The 16,999-nt window shown below is 39.9% G+C and overlaps 1 protein-coding gene across 3 annotated transcripts in view; it reads left to right on the top strand.

The window, feature by feature from the left end:
- Positions 1–16,999, top strand: part of pde4ba (phosphodiesterase 4B, cAMP-specific a) — a 122,973-nt gene that overhangs the window by 94,128 nt on the left and 11,846 nt on the right. For all 3 annotated transcript variants that reach the window (XM_088312439.1, XM_088312440.1, XM_088312441.1), the window contains one exon: positions 11,268–11,380. In XM_088312439.1, the coding sequence (XP_088168565.1) occupies positions 11,268–11,380 (113 nt within the window). The remainder of the gene's footprint in view (positions 1–11,267; positions 11,381–16,999) is intronic.

The following is a 16,999-nucleotide window of genomic DNA, read 5'->3' as shown; positions in this document are numbered from 1 at the left end:
GGCTTGAATAGGGCTGAGACAACAAACAAGATGTGACGAAGACAATAAACCGACTAGGACCGGAAGGAAACAGGGAACTAAAACAAAGACCTGGACAAGATACAATTGGTTGAGGAAGCTGATTGAAAAAGACAAGGGACCGGGGATGACAAGCACAGGTTGACCCGATAACCTAATGAGAGAGACAGATAAAGGGACACAAGGGAAACATGATGCAACTAAATTCATCTTATAAGACTAAATCGACAAAGACAGATTATGACACAAACTTGTTCAATCAAGAAATCACTTAAACAGAATCGGTCCAGATAAAACTGAATTTGGCCAAATGATCTAAAAAAGCCGCATCAAATTGACACGATCCAAATAATTTCTGGAACTATCAAGAAGAAGAATTACACAACATAAATCAATCTGGAAAGGGATACACAAGCAATTTCTTTAGATTTGGTAGAGGCTGCTATATTTATTGCAACTTGAGCATTTCTGTGGTTTGGTTAAATAATAAGATAAATCTGATGCAGTTATGAAAAAGAGAAGCAAAGCAAAAGTAATGAAAACTGCATGGGTGCACCCCTGAGGCCTTGGGAACAATGCCTAGTACTGTAGACCATGTTATTATACTTACACTGTGGAACACATTTGTTGGCACAAAACTGAGTTTTATAATTGAGGAAATATGGTCATTAGACTGCTTGATTTTATTCAGTTACTTGGCCTTACATCTGGATCACCTTGTTGTTAACCTTTCTAAATTACAACCAAAACTGTCCCCAAAGCTGAACCACGTATGGTACATGTCGGCCACGTTAGGCTGACATCCACATCACCAAGAATAGCCATTGTCTACTCTGCCATGTACCTGAAATAGGTGAGCTGCATTTTGTATATGTTATATTTGTGCTAAATGTAACATTTACCTCATGGGTCGGTTTAGGTTCACATCTGCTTTGTCCAGGCCAGAAGAATGCTACACCCTTAAAAAGAAAAATAATGGGTTGGAAATTGGACTGACCTATTACTTTGGGTCAATTTGACCCAACTTTGGATTGTCTTGTTCAAAACAACCTTAAGTCGGTCCACTTTTGAACCAAATTGCACTGTTTTTAACTCAGCAGTTTTGAGAGTGTATGGTGGCCCACAAACATGCTGTCTGGCAATCTGCTTCTTATTTTCCCGAATAGAGGCCCAGACATGGGTGGCCAGTTCTAAACTATGCCCACTTAATCGATATGTATCCTATATGAGACACAGACATGGATTATCAAGTCTAACTCATGCCCACTTATCCCATCCATAACCTAGACAGGACCCAGATATGGTTGACAAGCTCTAATCAATGGGCACTTAGCCCACACATAACCCAGACAAGACTGATAAATGGTGACTAGTTTCAACCCATACCCACTTAGCCCATATATAACCCATATAGGACCTGTACAAATAAGTGGTGCACCAGTGCGCATGAGCACTAGAAATTGAATATTGAGCTCCGGCTCAAGTCTGTCATTGCGCTTTTGCGCACAAAGCATATTGCAGCTCAGTCAGTCAGCTTTACTGCAATCAGGTTTGAATAATCTGACATTGTGTAGCCCTGGTATGATTATGTTGATGGAATTGGGAAAAATAAAAGATGAAAACTAAAAAAAAAAGTTTATACAATTATATTTCATATTTGCCTCTACACAAATTTGCAATAAACTTTGCCCAGGTGTGCTGTAAGTCTTTAAGTTCATCCATGAGGTCGGTGGGCCCGGGGAAAAAAACATGACCACCAAACATCAACCTCTGTTGCGCAATTGAGATTAATGCCAATTCTTTAGAAATAAATACAATACAATATAACTTTATTTATATAGTGGTATATATATATATATATATACCCTAAGTTAAAATATGGAAAATAAAGTTCATATAACCTAAATGAATCCAAAACAAATGTAAATCATTTGTCCAAGACCATTAACAGAACCATGAAGGATGGATTTTATCAATACTCTGGTTTTTAATAATTCAGTCCTGGGACCAATGTATTGCCGGGGCCCGATACGCATCCCAATAAATCACCCGACATAAAATCAAGAGGAAATTATCTAGCATCATTAAGTGCTTTCAAAGCGCTCTTGACCTTTTACCATTTTGAAAACGAATGAGAAATTTCAAATGGAGCTCTCCTTTTTATGCCGTTAGGGTAATTTCTTTGGCTCACAGGGCTTCGCTGAAAGATCTGAAATTTACTTTTAACTTATTTTTGTACTAACTTCAAATGAAGACTTCATATTAATCCTTCTGTGACAATTTATACTTGATTGTCATGAATAGACCTCTTGTCAAACAGTCCAAGTTTCTTCCATTTTTCATTCTTTTAAAGCCAATGCACAAAAAATATACAAAGCAGCAACGGGGAAATCCATTTCAGGTTTTATCTGCGTCCCTCCCGCAAAGAGAGTGAGAGCAGCCTCAGTAAGCTGGAAGCCTGTATTCTGCAAGTATTTGAATTATGCCATTGACGTCAGCACAGTCATAAAATAGACGGCTGTCCTTCCCCTCAAGTATTCCCTTGCCAGCAGGCCTGTTCTGCTCAGCGCAAATGGATTGAAATACGCTCTGCCACACAGACAGGACCTTTTGTTTGGGTATTTAGGAACCATTTCTGCCCCCCCCTCCTCATCACTTTAAAAAGAGATCACCATTATTCATTGTGGAAAACAAACTTTAATTCCATCCAAGGTGCTCTGAGAAGTCAAAAATGAATCTAATATAGATTTTTTTTTTCCTAACCTTGTCTTCATCAAAAAATAATGTTTGTTTTTAGCAGGGGGGCAGTGGACATTTTTGAGGCAATGGGTGCCATGTGCTCATTGCAATTTTATATGCGTTTATAGAAGGATTTTTAATCTTGATTCAATCAGGAACGGTCACTGGCAAAAACAATCACATTTTGCTGTGCCAAAAATCTTTATTGGTTCAATTTGATTATGGAGCGCTCTTATGTGGTGGACAACATACACGCAGCACCACATGGACTCTCTTTTGCTACGCGTACCCATGTCAAGGAGTCCTGTTGTTTGAGGTCACTTGAGGTTTGCTTCAGCTGCTCTTCATATGTTTCTGGAAACTCTGATCGTTCTTTGCACGCAAACCCCTTCATCACTGAGTGGCTGTGCCTTGCCTCGCTACACTCAGCTGGCTCAGTCCCCACCTGGACCAAACATGCGTAAATCAAGGCCTGCGCACATACAGGCACATTAACGATGAGTGTCATGTTTCTTTAATTACCGCTGGAAATTGTCTAAATATCTTCTTTCAAAAACAAATAAATCGTACCTGTCAAGTATTATTAATTGTTATCAAAGGATGTAAAGCCATGAAGCAGCTGTGGCCTCCCTTTTGTCAGTGAGTCTTACATATCTGGTAGCAACAGTACGTGTCTCCATGATGAGTTCGTCACCAAGGATGATTCTGGCAACTTAACCCGGAATTTTTATTTGAGCTATCTTTGCATAGGAAGTATTCCCAGCGTTGTTGCTATGGTGATATTCAGAAGAATAGAGTAGAAAAAAAATGGGCTGGTGATGTTTTGGTGGTTTGTGTGTTCTCTTCAATGAGAACTCAACTTTATATATAAAGCAAAAAAAAAAGTGTTGGAAATAAGAAACATAGTACGCAAGTAAATTTAGGATTAATATATTTTTTTTATTGGGTGAAGTTGTTTGTAGAGAGCGGAACACGAGTCTCAGCTGACCAGCGTAAGACCGCCGAGATGCCAAAATTAGAATCTTGTACTTACAGCATGCATGGCGTCACAACGTAAGCAAATATCACTTTCACAATACTTGTTTGTAAATTGCACAGAGTACAAAACTGACGTCAAATCTTGTTGTTTCCCTCATGCTGAAGACATCAGCTTGTGCTTGCCAATGCTGATGATCATTGGTTTAGTTTCTTATTTGTCCAACCATTGCTAGTCACATGACGTTTGTCCAGATAAAGATGGTGACAAATTGCCAAAAGGTATTATTGCATGACTATCCTAGTACCTGTATCACTGGTGTGTATGGGGCATGAAGATTAAAATATTGTTTAAACGCTTAAAAACAATGCATCAGTAAATTAAAACATTGTTTAAAGTCCATGTTTCATTAAAACATAATGCCCGCTTTTGCTACTGTCATATCTCCACCATCAAATTTTAGTGTGTCCAAAAGATTTACTTTTAGCTTAGAGGTGAGCACTTCATTGTGCAAAGGGTCCAGATGACAAACTGGAGCGGCTGAAAAGGGGCAAGTCAACATGCTAACCTCCAATTTGTATTGAATTTAGAAAACAGCATATTGTCTTCAATAAATTGCTTTGTGTGAATACAGTTATGATTACAGAATACAAATTTCAAACAACATTACAAGCGGCCTTTAAAATTCCAGTTTTACACAATTATTAACATTCATTTTGTTTTGCTATTCCTGGTCAAGACCAAATAGATAAGCTTTAAGTCTGTTCTTATTGACCGTGTTGCATAAAGATGCAGCAGTTACTTACAACGCACTCAATATAAAGAGTATATGAAACTGTATGTCATTTGAACAGTATTATCAGGCCAAATATTCCACCATGTAGGAAATAAAAATGTTTCTATTCTTTTTTTGGAAAAATAATTGCAAGAACGGTGGGAAAAATTGCTTAATCACGTGAAAACATTGCTAGTTGGCAACACTGCAGACACGCGCTGATACTAGCGTCCACACACAAGCACATCAAATAAAAGCCCGACATATTTTATGTCCCGCTTTGATGTCATGGTCACTGTGAAGGCCGGTTAGAGATGGTGGACCGGCCGGATGCGGCCCCCAGGCCATATTTTGCCTTGGTCTGCTTTAGGTATAGCTCTCCAGCAAAGGTGGGGTGCTAAAATATGCGCACATTTTGGTACCCGGCACAATTTTTGGTAATATGTAAGCCAAGTATTATCATATATTTTTCCGAAACACCTTCGCACCTATAATGAATCCTTTTATTTGCCATTTGACACAGCATATTATAAAAAAAAAAAAAAAAAAAGAAGCACGAGTGATGCAATAAAGTCGTACTTAGTGAGGTTCCACCTGTTACAACAAAACAAGCGGCAAGTAACAGGATTGCCTTGATGTACTTTCTGATGGTCATTTTTTTTTCTCTCCATGTAACGTACTTCAGTTCAAGTCACAGAAATTATGGAAAATTAATGAGCTAAATAAAAAAAATCAATTAAGAATTTCGGTAGCAAGATTAAAAACTGATATCGAGAGGCTACTCAAGGACAAGACCGAGTTAAACTGACTGGTCCTTCAAGCAGAATCTCGTCTAGGACACACAAATAGCCTCACTGACGTCTTCTAACTTATCAAAACGAGTCAAACAGTCAAAGAAAACACCATCGTTTTCCGATAACAGCAGATGCAAGACTGATACGGATGCCTTCGGGCCTTGGAGAAACCCAGCTGAGGTCAGCTTGTCCTGTAACTTTGTTCTTCCTCCTCTCATATGCGTAAATTCCCATGTGTATCTGTGTGTGAAATGAAAAACACACAGTCAGGGAATTGTGTCTATGGGTGCGTATTGTGCGAATAGATACAATTTTCTTAAGTGTCCCATGCCACCCACCCAGTCTCTCTTGTGGAATAGCCGGGGTCCTCAATCCTGTTCCCTGCTGCAACACACCTGATTCAAATGAGCTGATAATTAGCAAGGTCTGTAGAAACTTGATAACGATCCTGATCATTTGATCATCAGGTGTGTTGCAGCAGCGAGAGATGGAAAACAGGCAGGACACCGGCCATCGCAGAACATGATCGAAGACCCCGCCCCTATCGTCTAGCCTTTACCGTTAACGTGCTTGTGTATAATTTTCTTTATAATTTTCTGAGACAGCCCTATCATTCGCTTTCTCTGGTTCACATTTAAGTGCGGCACGTAGAACCATGTCACCAAACAGCACAGTGACTCCTTGTCATCCTTTAAGTAGGCCAACTGACTGATTACAAGTTTAAAGACCGTTGTGATTGTAATTAAGAAGGAAGGATGCACCTTGAGGGAACATGTCCCCATGGCCAAATTATTTTCAGTCTTTTCGAGGGGTACCATCATTTTTGCCCGGGCCTGTTTCGCAAGTTTCTTTTTTAAAATAATTCTGCTGAAACGCCATTCAAAGCAATGTCTGATTTTCATTTGTTAATTGTCATCACATTTTCATTTTTACTTTTGCCAGATTGAAGTTATTTCTGTGAGCACTGTGAGTTTTTATTTCATTAACAGAAGGCAACATCCTACATCCTACAACAAAACACAAGTTCATTGAACACTCTTGATTTTTTTTCCCATGTTGTGAATGTGTTTTCATGTAGTGTACCCTCCGAATTACTGGCGACCGGTTCAGGGTTTTTACCTCACCTCAGCTTTGATAGGCTGCAGTTATCCATGACCTCAATAAGCACAATTGATTAAGAAATTAGTTGATCGCTTGAAGCGGTAATATTTCTTCAACACTGTCCAGTGTCTCTATTAGTCCATTGAAGAGAGTTGTATATATTCAGATTTATAGGCTTCAGAATTGCAATCCCATCGTGTTCTATCGTAAATCCAGCAGGAATGTGTACATGCGTCTGTTATGATAAGGAGAGGGAACACTATATCCCAGCAGGGTGGGAAGAAGAGCATGACGATGAGTGGGCGATTACAGCAAGTGAAAGATTTTATACGTCAATTTGACTTTATCATACACTAGGGAAAAGGTTTCTTGGTTTTTAAAAGTTGTGACCCTGACAGAAGGGAACGTGAGACTAATCCAAGGAGTCATCTGCATAAATTTCGCACAAGTAATGTATCTACTGAACGTGTGCTTCAAACGCTCTGTGATCACGAGGACATTTGTTGGAAAATATGAAAATGAATACTTGTATTGTATGCACTTGCAATTTTGAGTTAAAAAAACTAAAGAAAAATGAAAACAACAAGGTAAAAGCACATCCGACTTTTGGTATATTGTTAGTCGATGCCTCACAAAAATTATTAGCTTCCTCAAAATCACGTTTTCCCATGTCAAACCATGAAGGGGTCAAATATATTTGACAACTTAACATCTTTACATTTTGATAATATGGCATCTTACTTGTGTTATTGATATGTGTGTAGTATTAACTGTAATAATAATAGGCTGATTTTTGTTAATCAGTGATTCTTACGTGACACTAAAGTGAGTCGTGGAGCCATTTTGGGTGGGTCACTAACAGGTAAAAAAAAAATTGAAAACAGCATGCGCTGTTGTCAATGTATTTAGTTTTCTTAATTTTTTTGTAGTTCTGCCTCTTAATTATTTTCCATACAAATATTTACTGTAATTATGACTAAAATGAAATAGCGTAGATTGTTAATTGAGCACAGCATGTTCCAAACTGTTCACAAATTGGGGTTCTGTTGCCAACGTAGGATGAGTCAAATATTTAATGTGAATCTCAGGTCTGAGTTGCCTTTTATTTGGAAAGGAACATTATTTTACTTGGGATGGAAACACTACAAAATGTGGCACTGTAATCATATTAAAAAAAATCCTATTCATGCTATAAAATTACCAAAAGACTATGGAAACTTGCGTTGCTTCGGTCTGCATCCTTCATTTCCAGATTGAAAAATTATATACATGTTTTCAAAGGCTATTTTAGATACATGTTTTTAATTGATCTTAATTTCAAGTGAAGTGGGTCATGACTTTGTGACAAGAAAATACAGGTCCTGGTGTGACAGCTTGATCCACTGCTGTAAATGGTACACTGGAATGCGCCATTCATCTAATATCTTTAGAATTCCCCATTGCAGCAAAGAAATGTTTTAAATTTGCACTATAGTGACTTGTGATAATGCAGGATGTGTCTCCCTTTGTGTGAATGCATGTCGTGAGTGATTTCAATCGGAAGCCAGACTGCAGAAGTGACATCCAAATCAATGAAAGCATGGCCACATCACAGGCTGCTAAAATGCCAATTCCACTGAGAGCGCTCCTCTCAGTTTTTTTTATGATACATAAATTTTGCAACACTGTGCAAGTGAAGTCATGATTTGTCTTGTAAAGGGTAAAAAAAAAAAGAGAACTCCAACCTATCACCATCTTTGGCCTTTGTTAGGAAGTGTTGTGTAACCACATGCATGGTTTTCGATAATTCTGCTTTCTGTTTCTCGTAAAAAGCAATTGCCATTGAAAAACCAAAAAAAAACAAAACAACTTTTTTTAGCCCGGCAGTCTGCTGTGTGCATGTTCTAGTTGTGACATTTAATTGAACATCATCCCCAGAAATCACCCCTCTTGTTAATGCAATTCAGAGATGTACTCATTTCTGAAAATATGTGTGCTCTCTGAAAACTACCTTACGTAGAACTCAATTGCAGCAAAGTGTTTTTCCTCACTTCAGTTTTAACTGATGTTTTTTTTGGGGGGGCATGACAAAAACAGACAAGACACATTTGAAAGTCTGGCATCGCCCCTCCTTTTTTATTTACACTTTGACATGTAGTTAGCTAGCTAGCTAGCTAGCTATACCTCCCGCCAAAAATTCAAAGCAGGGGGGAAGAAATTGCAACTTATAGTCACACTTATAGTTACAGTTTGTGTATGCATATGAAAGATGCTAAATGGAGTAGTATTCATTTTTCCAGGTCTTAGCAATGAGTTGTGCGGGATATGCTTTCATCTTATTCAACTGGCATGCCCCCAGAATTTGAGAGGGGAGAAAATAACTTGATATGTCATGGTTTGGAGGACTCATTTTATTGTATATTTATGTTTTTTAATATTCTTCCTTGTGTTCTGTCAAATTCAGAAGCATTAGATTTCACTTTGAAATGAATTTAAAGTGGATTGAAAAGGGTTGAACTGGCGAGGCCTTCGTGTTCTGTCACGAACATTGTTGCTCAGGATGATGATGTCCGCAATGAAAATCAATTTTTTTTTTTGTAGAATCAAATCATGAGGGTGCAAAAGATTCCCACCCGTAACACTTACTGTTCAAAAACTGAACAAAAAAAAAAAGAAAAGAAAAATCTTCCCTATGGAGCTGTAACAGCTTCCACTTTCTGGGAAATGTTGTTCATTCATCTAGAAATCATTTGTGAGGCCAGAGATTACTGATTTTAACTCACAACTTCTGTTCAAGTTTGTACTCAGTGGGGTTGAGGTCAGGGACGTTATGTTCTTTACGCCAAATCCATCCAACAATGCTTTTAGGGATATCTGTGTGTGCGAATGTGTTTTTGTGACTGTGTGTGTGCGTGTGTGTGTCTGCGTGCATGCTCATGTGTGCGAGCACATCCGTGAATGTATCATACATGTGGAGTTTTGTGTTTCCTGTCTGCCTGTTTGCTGAATAGACTTTATTGTGTCCCTGTCGAGGTGGTGGAAATCCCCTTTACAATTCATTTGTGTTTGCGTTTTCAGTCAAATAGTTCTTTGTAGTATCAGTTACAAATAAAGAGACTGAATGAAAAACATAAGAGATGTTAGTTATTGGTTTTGGGAGGGAAAGTAACAAGTTGGGGGGGAAGAAAAAAAGAGAAAAACATTAAGAAGGGTCTTCTAATCAACTTTGTTGTATCAGTAATAATAGAGTGTTTTTTAGCTTGACTTCCTGTGCATCCGTTGTACATTTTTAATGCTGTTTTACTCCAGTCGTTATGTAGAAGTGGTCCTTTCAGAACAATTTTTTTCTTTGTCATTCCAAGTAAAAAGTAACTATAAAATAAGGTTTTATCCAAATGTCAACACTTTCCTCGGACGAGAGCTGTTGCTGTCTTAGCAGATTTGTCTAAATTGGGAAGCTATTCCAGAGAAAATGATTCTCAGTGTTCTTCATGACCACAAGCCACCTCAAGCGTGCCGCCGGTATTCCCGGGAAAAAAAACATTTTCAGTGAAGCCAGTCAAACATCAGAGGCATGTGGCGTTCAACTCGTTGCACAGCCTCCCTCTGTGTCTCTCGCTGCCTTCGGCAGAGCGGCGGAAGGCTGTGGGCAGGCTGCCAGGTGCCTCTCATGTTTGAGAGAGCAAACAACCTCACGTCTTTGATGGCAAGAAGATCAGAGCAGGGGACACATTCTACGCATCCACGCTAAAGTCGGCGCGGTGGATGCCGCCGTGTTGTGCTCTGCAGCTAGGATACCCCGAGTATACACAATACACGGGCAGCAGACACGCCTGTGCGGGCGTTTATGTGTGTGCACTTGCACCCGCTGAGTCAAACTACTACTTTACAGCAAACTCACACATAACTAACCACATTGGCTGTCTTAAACAGCAACTATTAAATAGCGCTGTTACTTTTATCCGTACCTTCTAGGTCACACTGATTCCATAATGTACCTTGAGATATCGTCGGGTGTGCCACGGGAAATTGTTATTTCACTGCCAAAGCCAGCAATGTATAATGTCAGGCATAAGAAGGAGCTGCTGTTCCACGAGACGGCAGAAAGTGTTTATACGTGAGGTCCCATTCAGACATCAAATAACAGCATTCAGTTTAGGGGGCCCAGACTGAATACAAACGAGATCATCTTTATTTCAGTATGTATACTTTTTGTGGCATTTTTGTTTGGCGGTGTACTGTGAGGATTTTTTTTTTTAATGTAAAATATGTGCCTTGGCTCAGTAAAGGTTGAGAAATAGTGTTGTATAAAATGTTGGTATGACAAGAAAACCCAGAAAGTTTTGACCTACTAACTTTTAACAAATATTAACAGAATGTGTTGACTTGTTAGCCGACTATTTTATTGTTTTTCATAAATAAATCTTCATGCAAAAATATTTATTCAGAACTTTAGTGTTGCCCTCACAAACCATCAACTAACATGTTAATGCAACTCGCTATCATATCCGTGTAATGGCTGGCACTGCATTGCCCTTAAAATCTCACTACTTTTGTTTTGATTCTATTTTCCTCCTGTTTTCATTTTCTAATCATCAAATGGCACGGCAACAAACAAAGAAAAATGCTGACTAGACAGTTCAGGTTCTTTGGCCCAGGGCTCTGAATCCAACCATCTCACCATAGCTAAGCCTTCTCATCAATAGAGCGCCACTCTTGGGTGCCACCTCGTGATTCTCGTTCCTTAGCAAGCAGCTGCAGCACACTCTCTAAGCGAGACTGGAAGAGTGCACATGGCCTGGCGTCTACAGAATTATCCGCAGTCTCCAAGTGTGCACTCTCTTCTGACTGCGCGTGTCTTTATGTGCTGCTTGCTTGATGACAGATGAGGCGTACCAGAAGCTGGCCATGGAGACGACGGAGGAGTTGGACTGGTGTCTGGACCAACTGGAGACAATCCAGACCTATCGCTCTGTCAGCGACATGGCGTCCACTAAGGTAGAACAACCCCTTATTTATAGTTTGCATCATTTTCAACACTTTTTCAAGGAACTGACTGTTAACCTCCACATGGGAGGCCATCATTAACTCCTTCACTGCCATTGACGGCTAAAGACGTCAAAAATTATTATATGTATTTTTTTTTTTTTACTTGGCTGGTAGCGAATGAGTTAATTACATAGAAACGTTCCTTTCATGAGTTACCCACAAATACAATACGTACTCTGATCATAGGTGAGCAGGTGGCCTGAGCAACGTCGCCCATTTTAATTATGAGCAGATAAGTGGCGAAGGCGGGGTTCTGCATCTTTAACACTGGAGCTGATTCATTAATCTTTCAATATGTGTGTACATTATACCAGTAGCGGCTACTAGTCATTCAAATAAGGGGAAGCTCGGACAGATCATCTAGTCCCACTCCCACTGCACCGTAGACCATCCGAGACGCTGTCCGTCCGATAGGTGGGATAAAGTCCTGTTTTGACCATCGAGTTTTGCGTTGAAGCAGAAGCTGCTAAACGTCCGGCTGTTTAAAGCGCTCGGACGCTGCTGGGAACGAGAAGGAAGTTATGTCAATTACCCTGTCACAAGTAGCTGATACTGAACAAACGATAAAGGTATTCTACTGCAATAAAATATCCAGACAGCAGTACATTGTCGTAAATCTCATCCTCAAAAGCCCTTAAATCACGACAGATTCTTTTAGAGGGTTTTAATTTTATTGTAGTGGTGTAATTATTCAATGGATACCTATTATATACCCAAGTACATGTGTACAGTAAATAAAACTGTAGAATTGGTCAGAGTATTATCAGTCGCTCTTCACTCCTTTTGTGCAGGAAATAATTGCAAACATTAGGACCACTGTTGTCATTTTTGCTATTTTTTTAAGGACAAGTAGCTGCTGGAGGGGTCGGAAACGTTAGTAAATATAGTGAAAATGTTGCTAAATTGGCAACACTGCAGAATCAAGCAATCTCGCTCGCAATCTCGCTTGTACTAGTGTCAACACATAAAATAAAAATAATAGCGCTGCATATTTTTGGTTTTATTTTAACTTCTTGGTCTCTGTGAGGGCCCTTCAGAGACAGTGGGTGGGCCAGACGTAGCACCCGGGCCGTACTTTTCCCGGCGTTCGTCTATAGTACAACAAACATGAGAAACAGACTGAGATTGTGTGAGAGAGGTACAGTCGATACAGCGGAGCTAACGTTAAAATAAATACATAAACTGGTAACATTGGAAAATCACCATCCACGTTGGCTGCTGATGAAAAAAAATAATTTAGAACTAATGCTCTTTTTTAATCTAATACTGTATATTACATCATGATTTTTTAATCACAAGGTGAAACATTAACCTAATAAACTCCTGAAATTTGAATGAGCAAACATTTGTAGAAGCCTTTGCAGACAAACAACTCATATAATAATCGTTCAAACTGTTTAGACGTCTGTGTCGTTTTGTACACTTTATGTAAACTCTACCTTGTTGTCTTGAATCCTAAAACAGGAAGACAAATTTTTCATAATTGTCCATTCTCTTTACACGTTTTCAATCTGAGTTGATCCAAGTAAAATTCATTGTTGCATCAGTCTTTATGAACAGTTGTTCGGGTTCGATAAACAATGCACGTTCTTCAACTACAATGAAATGGGTTGTTGATGTTAGCTTTCTAACTGCAGTCCCTAATGTTAGCAGCCGTGTTGCGTCCCAGCACCTAACCTCATGTGGTTCAAACAAGGAGCCTTACATTAAACGTCTGTTTATTGAAATACGGTAAAACCTCTGAAACCCAAGCATTTCCTCCCTTCTCTTGTTTTCGACTTAACACTAAAAATTACACATTTTCTACGCTCCTTTTGTTTGACCTGGTTTAATTACAACCAGCCAGCCCACTTGTCCCTCATGACCTCTCGTTTTTAGGATGGAAAAACTGAAAAGTTTGAAATAAGAGAAGAAGGGAGCAAAAATATCCATGGCCGTTCCTTTCCATCCGAGTCGCAGGTGGCTTCGCGCAGGGTGGACGTTATTACTCACCCTCACTGGCTCACACTCACTTTTTGGAGATGTATACACAATTTGCTGTTACCAAGAGAAACTGACGACTGACAGTCAGGCTGTCTCACTCTGATTCTCTCCAGCTCCCTGTGCAGCAGGGGTCTTCGATCCTGTTCCGCGAGTACCGCTATACCGCCTGTTTCCCATCTCACCCTGCTGCAACACATCTGATTCAAATGGGTTGAATGAAGCAGGGAGCGCTTGGAAAACACGCACGTCAGCGTGCCTCATGGAACAGGATTGAAGATCCCTGTTGCACAGGATGAGCAGAACGTTTTGACTGCCTTTTGGGAAATCTCAATGTAATGGTTTACATACATTTGTTGGCTTGCATGTCAGTCTACTTTCAAGTCCTGCGGCAAGTCAACGATGGAGTAGAATGTGGTTTCTGCATCGGTTAAGCACATGCGAGGTGCACAGAACTTCCTGTGTAAGACATTATGCTGCATCACTTCAGTGCGACTGCCTGTCATTATAAAATCATTAAAACTTGATAACCCTCACAACTCTTCCATCGAATAATCGAGTAATCAGACTTTTTTTTTTCTCCAGCCTTACTAGAATGTTAAGTTGTTAGCAGTTAATTATAACTTGTTTGGGGTGTCCTGAGTAAATATAGTCACCATAGATCACACTACTAAAGGAAATAAACTTCTGCACTCAACATGGATCGTCAATAAAACAACATGGTTTTTGCCATAAGAATGTTCTGTCCAATTCAGCAGCTGAGCGGGCTGACTGCGGGAGGGTTGAACAGCAAGTAGGGCGGACAACAGTAATGAGGCGGGACTATCCTCTTGAGGGAGTGTTTTTCGGGCAGAGGTCTCGCTCTCTCGTGCACGCACGCACACGCATAAAGACAAGCAGAATGAGGTAAAGCCAAGTCAGACCTCGCAGCCCCAACCAAGTGAGTCACTCGAGCTGTGGCGTTTCCCTGCGTCAGAAAGTCGAGGCTTGGTCCTTTTACTCGTGCTCTAGTCAGACTGAGACATTTCAATAGACTGATCGACACTTAACAGCAAAAACATGGGAGCCTGCTATTATGACAAGAAGGAGAGGAAATTGGGGAAGCTCAATGGCTGGAGAAAGGTGAGTTTTCTGGACAATTTTTGTTTTGTTTGTGTTTTGATAAATCCGGTTTAAGTGGAGTTTGAGTGGTCCATTTCTAATGCTTGTGCATACTGTGGTTAGGTCTAAGTTTAGTTAGTTTGGCGACAACCTTAAGTATACGCTTCGTTCATGAAATTGTTATTTTCATAGCTCTGTTTTTCAGACAATATTGACATGTGTGATGCATGATAATGATGATGACTTAATATTTGGTCACTTGGAACAATCACTGTTGCCATTTAAATATACAGCCAGCCATGTGGAAAATATTTCTACATTTATGTCTGTATTGATGAATTCGATAGAGGTCATTTTCTTTGGACAAATTGTTCCGTTCCATTCACTGCTTGAGCCCATTTGGTAGTTACACCTCTGGTGTTGTACTTTTTTGGTCTCAACTAAAGTCTCAGTCCAAACCGTTGTCTAATTTGTGAATGGGTTTAATTCTTTGTCATTTTACAAGTGTACTGTTTCATATTTGTCGCCATTGGCCTTTCAAAGAAACTGTCACATTGTCCTAATATGTTCCAACCTCCAAAAATGGTGGACCATACAGCATCCAGCTGGGCCTAACAGGCACAAAGGATCAGAGTAATTCTTTGTAAGAAATTTCAATTGTCCTCTATTTTTTTGTCTGTAGATGTCATAGCCATACTTAAGAAAAAAGGTCAAGCGACACTTGAACACAAATGACTTCAAAAGTTATGTCATGAGCAGTCACAACGGTCTTAACTGATTTTACTTGCTTGAGGCATGTTTGCTTAACACTAGTAGCCCCCGGATTTTTTACTGTCAAAGGATTCTTAACTAATAACTCTGCTGGCTACGATTAGCCACTTTTCGTTTATAAATGAGGACTTTACCTACCAAATAAGCAGTCGCAACAAAAGTGCCTTTTCAAACCTCAATGTACAATATTAGCTAAAAGCTGTGGTGTCAATGAACAGAATTTCAGTATTAGTAGGTTGAAGTGTCAAGTGACATTTTTTAAGTTGTTCTAGTGGTCAGGAGATGCAATAAAACAACTAAACTGAATGAACTTCATACGCTATGGGCTGTATTCTTAGTTTAACTTTAAACAAAACCAAAAAAAAAATGAAATTCAACTCATTAAATGTTTGTCTATAAAGTGTACCTAAACTCATAGAATGGCAGGAGAAATTAATTATTTCAAAATTACTCTGCACTGTAATTTAATCTAACATCCTTCATCACTTTTCAGTAGCTATACAACTTATTGAAGTCTAAATTGGGATGTGTAAGGATGCAAGGTTAGGAAGGTCAATGACTCCTGTCAAACTGCAGCCTTAATACAGAGCGCCCACTAGTGGTCGTTGGCTATAACTCTTGTTTTGTATGGTTTTGTTTGAAAGACACGATGGATGGATGGACTTGAGTTGAGCGCGTGCATGGTTCGATAGATCGATAGACAGAGAGACGGGGATATTCACGGGAGGGGGACTCCACACCTGCCTCTCAACTGTGCCCCTGGCTGGCCTCCACTTTGAGCTGTCCAATAGGATCATATCTGAATGGAGGAGCACAGTGTTTTTTTCCCCCTCGCTTATTCTGCAGAAAATCACCAAAAGGATAGCAGATATTATAAACAATTAGTAAAATCACATTTTATGCACTATTCAAAAAAAAGAAATTGTGACTGGTTTAAAAACAGATACAGGTAGAGCGACCAATAGGCATGAACAGACTTCCCTGCACCCTCAGGATAAGCAATTAAATCAAATGTAGTGGAAATATCCCGTCATGTTAAAACATATGGCTGTATGTGTTTAAACATGCATCCGACATGTCAGCATGCAGAAGTGACTGCAGAAAATGGCACTGTAGGCTACGACTGCGCCTGCCTGTCTGTGTGTGTGTGTGTGTGTGGGGGGGGGTGTGTGCGCGTGTACACTTGGGAATTTCTTTCAGACTGTGGGGAAGCACAGTTCTTCACCACACTGCAGCGAGACATCACCCACTGTTATTTCTGGTTTCTTTATATATTATGCAGTGCAGTATTATATAAAGCACCGCCTGCTCTCTTGCACTTTTTATTTTTTGCATCCTATCTCCCAGCCCTTGGTTCATTCTCTCTGGATTCTTTCCCTATGTGGGAGGATAATCTGGAATCCTCCCGGGTGAGCTTTGATCTCCCCCTCATTTTTATTGCTTGTGTGCACACAAGCCCATAAACACATCTGCAACCAAAAGGGAACTTGTGGGTTCCCATAGATTGGTGCTCTCAAATATACAACGCTATTTAGCAGGCGGGTTTCCCTGTAAAACCTTGCAACCACAAAAGCGGCACCATGCATCAAAATTGGCTCGTGGCCCTGATGTAACCGTATATTCTAGTCAGGTGGCCCGAGCCTTGTACAATGCAGCAGTGTCCACATGCGCCGACGACAGCCCATCGATCGTGCCTGTGAGGCAGCGAGACAGAGA

Source organism: Idiotropiscis lumnitzeri, chromosome 13 (genome assembly GCF_059441095.1).
Source record: "Idiotropiscis lumnitzeri isolate Australia: NSW breed Sydney's pygmy pipehorse chromosome 13, RoL_Ilum_1.0, whole genome shotgun sequence".
Classification (NCBI taxonomy): domain Eukaryota; kingdom Metazoa; phylum Chordata; class Actinopteri; order Syngnathiformes; family Syngnathidae; genus Idiotropiscis; species Idiotropiscis lumnitzeri.
This window is presented reverse-complemented; position numbering and strand designations above follow the sequence as displayed.